Source organism: Lontra canadensis, unplaced genomic scaffold, assembly GCF_010015895.1.
Source record: "Lontra canadensis isolate GAN:19392208 unplaced genomic scaffold, GSC_riverotter_1.0 scaffold2, whole genome shotgun sequence".
Lineage (NCBI taxonomy): Eukaryota > Metazoa > Chordata > Mammalia > Carnivora > Mustelidae > Lontra > Lontra canadensis.
The window spans coordinates 31,805,768-31,815,262 of record NW_022630996.1 but is presented as its reverse complement, the minus strand read 5'-3'; the positions used below and the strand labels follow the sequence as shown (position 1 = coordinate 31,815,262).

At 39.8% G+C, this 9,495-nt stretch overlaps 1 protein-coding gene across 1 annotated transcript; it reads left to right on the top strand.

Moving 5' to 3' along the window:
* Positions 1–2,264: 2,264 nt before the first annotated feature.
* Positions 2,265–3,592, top strand: LOC116875665 (hsc70-interacting protein-like). Its single transcript, XM_032871304.1, has one exon. It carries the CDS (start codon positions 2,350–2,352, stop codon positions 3,457–3,459), a length of 1,110 nt encoding a protein of 369 aa, XP_032727195.1. The 5' UTR covers positions 2,265–2,349; the 3' UTR covers positions 3,460–3,592.
* The last annotated feature ends 5,903 nt before the right edge of the window (positions 3,593–9,495 follow it).

The window sequence follows — 9,495 nt, the reverse complement described above, 5'->3', positions numbered from 1 at the left end:
CTGTTGGGACAGACCTTTGACTGCCTTCTTCAACAGCACATGGGAGAAACGTGCATTTTCTGGCATGATAAAGCAAAGTCTATTAAACAAGGCATGGTATTTATATTTAATAATTGTGATAGAAAATATTAGAAACTAGGTCACTTGCATTTTCAGGCAGGTATTAAAGATTTTTCTAGAACTTCTCTTAACTGACACTGGGGGAAAGAGATGAGGGACTGACACAGAAGATGCAGTTCTTTTTAAAAAATATTTTATTTACATATTAGAGGGTTTGTGAGCTGGGAGAGACGCAGAGAGAAATAGAGAGTCCTCAAGCAGACTCCCTCCTGAGCATGGAGCAGGACGTGGAACTTAATCCCAGGACCCTGAGATCTTGACCTGAGCTGAAATCAAGAGTTGGACCCTTAACCGACTGAGCCACCCAGGCACCCCAGAAGATGCACTTCTTAGGACAAACCAAAGCTCTGTCAAGGGAGAGAATTAAGCGGATGTTTACTATGCTATCTCAAGAAAAATAAACCCTGAGACTAGGAAAAAAAAAAAAAAGCAATAACTATCAGAACTGGGTTTTTTTGTTTTGCTTTGTTTTGTTTTATTTTTGACAGAGCCCTTGAGCATCATGTGGAGGGTCCAGGCCTTTGCAATAAGGCTAACTACCTCCCTAATCATTCTAGGAATCTACAGTTGCATCTTCTGTTTTGAAAATTAGTTTTCTTATTCACCATTATGTCTTTTGCCTCTCTTTTGCTCCTACTTACTGTGGGCATATCGTTGGCTATTCTTGGGACTCAAAGGAAAAGCTCTTTTATAGACACCCACCCAAGTACTAGGAGTGTTGTTGGTTCTAAGCAGTGAGGTCTCCATCCATATCATTGCTCAGATGTACCACAACAAAACGTAACTTTTGATGAGCAGTTACTATGTTCCAGGTGTGATCCTAAGTATTTAATGTACAACATCTGATTTAATCCTCATGTTCCAGGGTATCCTGTATCCTCTTATTTTAGTCCTTGTATATATTGTAGAATATAATTGCAGAATTAGAAGGTAAATTCACAAGAAGAAAGAAAGCTTGGTCTGACTGATACAAAGTTGTTTTTAGGGTGTGATGTTTTGGTTTTCATTATTAAGGCAGAAAACTTATGGCAGTGATTGCTTAAGTTCACATTCCTTTTACTATTATTGAAATGGGAGAAGAAAGTATTCTACTAAATGGAACATTTTACAACAAAAAGCCAAACTATGAAAAAGACATTATAAGGATATTTAATCCTGAATGATTGAAAAGCTTGAAAAGGATGAAAGTTATTACCCAGAAAGATGTAAAACATGACTGTGCTTATAAATAAGAAAATAAGTTTTATAAATGAAGTTATTAAGATACAAGGCAAAAATAATAATAAATTAATAGCCACTATTTGCTGAGCACCTACTGTATGTACAACCTTACTCTAATATTTTTATATGTGCTATTTTACTTAACCTTTGCAATATCCCTCCTAGGCAGGTACTTTTAAGGGTACTAAAATAAAGTAAATGTTTCATGTGTGCTGTTTCCCACTCTAAGCAGTGGGTGAAGGTAACAGAATTTTTGGGCTGAGAGCACAGTCTTAGCCTAAATGAAGGATATAGAGGGGAGATGACACCATGACATTTAGTATCTGACTTTGCTACTTCAAAAAGCTTTTAAAGGCTTTTAAAGCCAACTATCCAAGATCATGGAGAAAATGTGTAAATTACAGTTCTGGGAAAATTTCTTTGATTTTATGAAAAGGGAAGGGTGAGGAATGAAGAACCAATACTTTGAAGATACACACTCTGTCCAGTAACAAAATATATGCATGAATATATCATTGCTTATGAATATGCAATGAACTCTGCAGAATGGTCCAAAAGGTAGAACACATTATGTAATAAAGGAGGATGAAGTAGATTATGGCAAAGTAATGAAACAGGTCTGTGTTGAGTTAATTAGAAACTACTGTGCGACGTTTGGAGATTTGTATTGATCTTTGTTGGAGAATCATTAATATGTATTATATGTAAATAAATTTAATAATAACTTGTGAGAATCAAATGAATGATGGACATGGAGAAATTTGAAATGATATTAAAGCACTAAATAGATGTAAAGTAATTTTAATCCCCCTCTTTAATGAAATCAGTTATTTGATTAGATATTGCAACAGTTTTTTTTGTTTGTTTGTTTTGTTTTTAATCAGTTCTACGTTTTCTTTAAAAAGACCAAGAGGTGCCCCTTCCACACGATCACGCTGAGCTAGTACCCGCGCCTGGAATCCGGTCGCAACCTCAGCCGCGCCTGCCGCCTGCCACTGCCTCCGGAGCATGGACCCCCGCAAAGTGAGCGAGCTTCGGGCTTTCGTGAAAATGTGTAAGCAGGATCCGAGCGTTCTGCACACCGAGGAAATGCGTTTCCTGCGGGAGTGGGTGGAGAGCATGGGGGGTAAAATACCACCTGCCACTCATAAAACTAAATCAGAAGAAAGTATCAAGGAAGAAAAACCAGATAGTAAGAAGGCGGAGGAAAACATAAAGACAGATGAACCATCAAGTGAGGAGAGTGATCTAGAAATTGACAATGAAGGTGTGATTGAACCAGATACCGATGCCCCTCAAGAAATGGGAGATGAAAATGTAGAGATAACCGAGGAAATGATGGATCAGGCAAATGATAAAAAAGTGGCTGCCATTGATGCCCTAAATGATGGTGAACTACAGAAAGCCATTGACTTGTTCACAGATGCCATCAAACTAAATCCTCGCTTGGCCATTCTGTATGCCAAGAGAGCCAGTGTCTTCATCAAATTACAGAAGCCAAATGCTGCCATTCGAGACTGTGACAGAGCTATTGAAATAAATCCCGATTCAGCTCAGCCTTATAAGTGGCGTGGGAAAGCACATAGACTTCTGGGCCATTGGGAAGAAGCAGCACATGATCTTGCCCTTGCTTGTAAACTGGATTATGATGAAGATGCTAGTGCAATGCTGAAAGAAGTTCAACCGAGGGCCCAGAAAATTGCTGAACATCGGAGAAAATATGAGCGAAAACGTGAAGAGCGAGAGATCAAAGAAAGAATAGAAAGGGTTAAGAAGGCTCGGGAAGAACATGAGAGAGCCCAGAGGGAGGAAGAAGCCAGACGACAATCAGGAGCTCAGTATGGCTCTTTCCCAGGTGGCTTTCCTGGGGGAATGCCTGGTAATTTTCCTGGAGGAATGCCTGGAATGGCAGGGGGGATGCCTGGAATGGCAGGAATGCCTGGGCTCAATGAAATTCTTAGTGATCCGGAAGTTCTTGCAGCCATGCAGGATCCAGAAGTTATGGTGGCCTTCCAGGATGTGGCCCAGAACCCAGCGAATATGTCAAAATATCAGAGCAACCCAAAGGTTATGAATCTCATCAGTAAATTATCAGCCAAATTTGGAGGTCAAGCATAATGCCCTCATGACAAATAAAGCCCTTGCTGAAGGAAAAGCAACTTCGATCACCTAATGGATGTCGCAATAATACAAACCAGTGTACCTCCAACCTTCTCATGAAGAAAGCTGGGGTGCTGTGAAGAGAATCCCTACCCCTCTGCTCCCCATGCAACTGAAACATTCTGCAATTGTTGCCATTAGGGTATTCATTCAGATAATGTTTTCCTACTAGGAACTACAAACTTTAAACACTTTTTAAACCTTAAAAATATTTAAAAACATATTAAAAGGGTGTGTTAGTCCCTACATTTTTCTTTACTAATCATTTCAGTTTTTTTCCTTTGGATTAATTGGGCAAGGAAGATATTTCAGTGTGGAAGATTCATTGCTCAATTATAATGAGTGAAATAAAGGTTTATTAGTGGGAGGCAAATAATACATTAAAATAGATGAAGTTTGAGTTGGAGATACGGTTTCTGAGACATTTTGACTTGTCTTTTTAAATGCTTTATTTTTTAAACACAATTTATTTTGCTAGAGCCATTGGGACCACCAGTATTGCAGTCGGACCTGGGTAGGGACCGGAAGTGCTTGGCAGGGCAGCAGCAACCTTACTCCTTTTATATAGTGTGCACCCTTGTGCAGATGCATTTAAATCTTACACTGTGGTGAAGGGATGATTTTTATAACGCTGCAGTAGACTTGGATTACTTAGCTGTGTTCTTGTCTCATATAGAAAATAAATGTTTTGCATTATTTCCACAAAAAAAAAAAAAAGACCAAGAGGTGTCCAGCAGGATATGTGTGTGGGGTGGGGAAAGCGACAGAGAAAGAAACCAAGAAGGGAAAGGCTCCAGGCTCAAACTTCACTAGTTGTAGAAACTTGGTTATTGCTCTCAGTGAGTCCCAGTTACCTCAATTATAAAATGGAGAAATAAACAGAACTTATGCTTAGTAATTGTTTTGAAGATTAAAAGAGATTATCTTTGTAACTACAGTGCCTGGTTGTATCTTCAGTTCTTTCACACACCAGACATACTCTTGTATTGCATTATCCTATTTTATTTTCATAAATTTATATTCACAGATGACATATATATATATATTTAATTTTTTTTTAAATGAGACTGGTTCTGAAAAACTGAAATAGTGAAGAAAACTGTGCTGAAATACAACAAAGTTTTCAGTTCAAAAGCATCCATTGGGTACTTTCCATAAGGAGGTTTTTACCATGTGTTGCATTCTGGTTGGGGATAAAAATACATGTTGCTATAGTAAATAATAGTAATATTTTATCAATGCCATTAAATCTGGGCCAGAGGAAGCACATAGAGCATTGAGAGAGAAAATACTTTTTTTTTCTTTTAGAAATTAAGGTAAGGCTTGATATGGAAATTAATGCTTGAGTTGGCTTTGAGGAAATGTAGGATTCTTTTTTTTTTTTTTTTGGGCAGAGATATTGGTGGGTGGACAATACAATTTCAGGAAAACATTGGCATAGAGGAGATGTAGAAAATGTGGAATGTTTTTAAAGAATGGCATTAATTTGGTAGAATAATTAGTATCTTTAGTATCTTGTTAACTCTAATTTCTTTGTTCCTCCTCATAATCAAACTTCTATCTATTTATCTATCTATATTTATTTTTAGGTGGGGGGAGAAAGGCGGGAGGGGCAGATGGAGACGGAGAAAGAGAATCTAAAGCAGGCTCTATGCCACACAGAGCCCAGTGTGGGGCTTGATCTCACAATCCTGAGATTGACCTGAGCTGAAGTCAAGAGTCAGACTGTTTTTTTTCTTTTAAACATGTATTTATTTGAGAGAGAGAGAGAGCATGAGAGGTGGAGGTAGGGGCTGAGGGAGAGGGAGAAACAGAATCTCAAGCATACTTCCCACTGAGCAGGGAGCTGGACTCGAGTCTTGATCTCACAAACCTGAGATCATGGCCTGAGCTGAAATCAAAGTTGGCCACTTAACTGACTGAGCTACCTAGGCACACAATCTTCTCTCTTTTAATTTATTCTCCAGAAAATTTAAATACACAGCTCAGAAAGCTATTTTACTCATCATCTCTCAGATCACTTTTGCCATACCTCCATGAGATCCTTTTTTTTTTTTTTTTTAAAGCAAAACATTGTAAATATAGTGAAGAAACTCTGTTCCTCTTTCATATTCCTTCTCTTCCTCTCCAGGAGCAATTGCTATTCGGACTTTGGGATTTGTCCTTCCTAGTCCATATTTTTAAACACTTGTCACATATATGTACATTCATAAATAATACATAATATCATCTGGCATTGCCCTTTTCAAACAATGTTTGGTACCGTGTGTTTCTTTTGCCTGTGGTGCCACATGCCACACCTTACCAACATACTATCAATGCCTTGTCAACCTGAACGGATCCCTTGGTCGTCCAGCTGTCAGTGCAAACACACCACATAGGTCTTTCACTCTTCCAGGAGCTTTACTTAGCCAGCTGACAAGGAAACCTTTGTAGTAATCCTGTGAGAGCTTCTTTAGAGTTTCAGTTTCCTTAACTCCATATCCTATTCTATAGCCTTTTTGTAATAACTTCCATTGGACATTTATTTAAATTATTTTGCCAAATATTTAATTGATGATTTGGTCTTGATTCTACCTACCTTTGTCAGACACCAGACCAAACTCATATTCTGGTTCACTAGGAAGAGACATTTCATGCCTTCTTTTGCTGCTCATTATTTGTAATTAAATATTCACAGCTGAAAGCAATTTATTTTAATAGTGAATAATCCCTTCTGAGGGATATTTTCAGGATATCCTAGGGAAAAAAGAATGGGAAATTACCACTTGAGAGTGCTGAAAGGCCTTCCTGTAAACTTTTGAAATTATTTCCCCTGGCTGATACTGCCATAGGGGCTGAATTTCCCATGACTGGCATTTTTCCTTATAGATCCTTCCAAGAATCTATGTATATTTCTACCTGGCTTAAGCATGATGCTTTCTGGAAAATGAAGTATACTGGGTACCATTTTAACACGGGGAGATTTATAAGATTAAATAAACTTTGTATAGGTTTTTTACTGAAAACTGAGAACCACCTACTGGCTAAATTTTAGCAGAAAAATACATATTAAGTAAACTTGAGACCTGACAAACATATTTGAAAAGCTGTTCATTTTCATTCTTTTCATTGTTTTAGGAAAAAATTCACTTAGTACTTGACCATGTTAGGGATAATATCTGTACATGTTATACAATCTATATGTTAATTTGAATTCTTTCAAAATGGAAAAATCACAACCATAAAAGAATTGCTCATGTAACATAACATCTTTACACTATACATGTTTGTGTATCACACACATAATACACACATACACATGTATATATGATTGAAAGGTAATTAAACTGAGTTTTATATTTGCAAACTCAGATTATTCCTTTGAAGTCCATAATTTCCAAAATCTTTTGTGTAAAAAAATTTCATACTGAGTTATGAAACACATTTCAAAAGGGGTTCTGATTTTGTCACTGTGCCACCAATGAGTTTTTGTTTCTTTGTCCTGAAAATGCAGTGATGAGATTTGGCAGGTAGAGTCTGAGTGCTAAGAGAAGGAACACATCACATGTGTTCTTTTTCCCCCCATTTTCTTTTCAGTGTTCCAAAATTCATTTTATGTACCACACCCAGTGCTCCATACAGTATGTGCCCTCCATAATACCCACCACCAGGCTTACCCAACCCCCCACCCACCTCGTCCTCCAAAACCCTCAGTTTGTTTCTCAGAGTCCACAGTCTCTCATGGTTTGTCTCCCCCTCTGATTTCCCCCATCTCACTTCTCCTCTCCATCTCCCAATGTCCTCCGTGTTATTCCTTATGCTCCACAAGTAAGTGAAACCATATGATAATTGACTTTCTCTGCTTGTACCATCCATGTTGATATGAATGTTGGGTATTCATCCTTTCTGATGGAGGCATAATACTCCATTGTATATATGGACCATATCTTCTTTATGCATTCGTCCATTGAAGGTATCTTGGTTCTTTCCAGTTTGGCTACTGTGGCCATTGCTGCTATGAACATTGGGGTACAGATGGCCCTTCTTTTCACTACATCTGTATCTTTGGAGTAAATACCCAGTAGTGTAATTGCAGGGTCATAGGGAAGCTCTATTTTTAATTTTCTAAGGACTCTCCACACTGTTTTCCAAGTGGCTACACCAACTCACATTCCCACCAACAGTGTAAGAGGGTTCCGCTTTCTCTAAATCCTCTCCAACACATGTTGTTTACTGTCTTGTTAATTTTGGCCATTCTAACTGGTGTAAGGTGGCATCTCAATGTGGTTTTGATTTGAATCTCCCTGATGGCTAATGATGATGAACACTTTTTCATGTGTCTGTTAGCCATTTGTATGTCTTCTTTGGAGAACTGTCTGTTCATGTCTTCTGCCCATTTTTTTGATGTGATTATCTGTTTTTTGGGTGTTGAGTTTGAGGAGATCTTTATAGATCTTGGGTATCAGCCCTTTGTCTGTAGTGTCATTTGTGAATATCTTCTCCCATCCCGTGTGTTGCCTCTTTGTTTTGTTGGCTATTTCCTTTGCTGTGCAGAAGCTTTTGATCTTGATGAAGTCCCAAAAGTTCTTTTTCGAATTTGTTTCCTTTGTTTTTGGAGACATATCTTGAAAGAAGTTGCTGTGGCCAATGTCAAAGAGGTTACTGCCTATGTTCTCTTCTAGGATTTTGATAGATTTCTGCCTCATGTTGAGGGTCTTTAATCAATTTTGAATTTATTTTTGTGTATAGTGTAAGAGAATAGTCAAGTTTCATTCTTCTGCACATAGCTGTTCCAGTTTTCCCAGCAGCATTTATTGAAGAGACTGTCTTTTTTTCCACTGTGTATATATTCCTGCTTTGTTGAAGATTATTTGACCATAGAGTTGAGGGTCCATATCTGGGCTCTCTACTCTGTTCCATTGGTCTTTGTGTCTGTTTTTGTGCCAGTACCATGCTGTGTTGGTGATCACAGCTGTGTAGTAAAGCTTGAAATCAGGCAATGTGATGCCCCCAGTTTTTTTTTTTTTTTTTCAACATTTCCTTAGCAATTCAGGGTCTCTTGTAGTTCCATACAAATTTTAGGATTGGGAAGTAGCAGCTGAGACTACTTCAGGTTGCAGGAGATCAGCTAGATAGCTTATCTAAAGATTGCAAACACCTACAAATCCAACGGGAGATCGAAGAGAAGAAGAACAGCAATTCTAGAAACAGAAAATCAACCACTTGCTGAAAGGTAGGACTGGCGGAGAAGTGAATCCAAAGGGACGGGAAGACAGACCCCGGGGGGAGGGGCCGGCTCCCGGCAAGCGGCGGAGCAACGGAGCACAAAATCGGGACTTTTAAAAGTCTGTTCCGCTGAGGGACATCGCTCCAGAGGCTTAACTGGGGTGAAGCCCACGCGGGGCCAGTGTGGCCTCAGGTCCCGCAGGGTCACAGAAGGATCGGGGTGTCTGAGTGTCGCAGAGCTCACAGGTATTAGAACAGGGAAGCCGGCTACAGAGACGGAGCCGAGGAGTGAGCTCACAGCTCGGGCTTACCTTGAACCGGTCGCAGGCTCGGTGAGCTCGGAGCGCAGCCGGAGGCCAGGCAGACGGGAGTAATTGGACGCTGTTCCCTGAGGGCGGACTGAGGAGTGGGACCCCGAGCTCTCGGCTCCTCCGGGCCGGAGACTGGGAGGCCGCCATCTTCCTTCCCGTCCTCCGGACTCTACGGAAAGCGCTCAGGGAACAAAAGCTCCCGAAAGCAAACCCGAGCGGATTACTCAGCCCGGGCCCTGGTAAGGGCGGTGCGACTCCGCCTGGGGCAAAGACACTTGAAAATCACTACAACAGGCCCCTCCCCCAGAAGATCAACAAGAAACCCAGACAGGACCAAGTTCACTTACGAGGAGTGCAGTTTCAATACCAAGGAGAGCAGCGGAATTCCAGAGGAGGAGAAAGCAAAGCACGGAACTCATGGCTTTCTCCCCATGATTCTTTAGCCTTGCAGTTAATTTAATTTTTTTTCTTTTTC

What these genes read in the sequence shown, in the direction of transcription:
- LOC116875665 (XM_032871304.1), top strand. Translation starts at nt 2,350, where the DNA reads ATGGACCCCCGCAAAGTGAGCGAGCTTCGGGCTTTCGTGAAAATGTGT.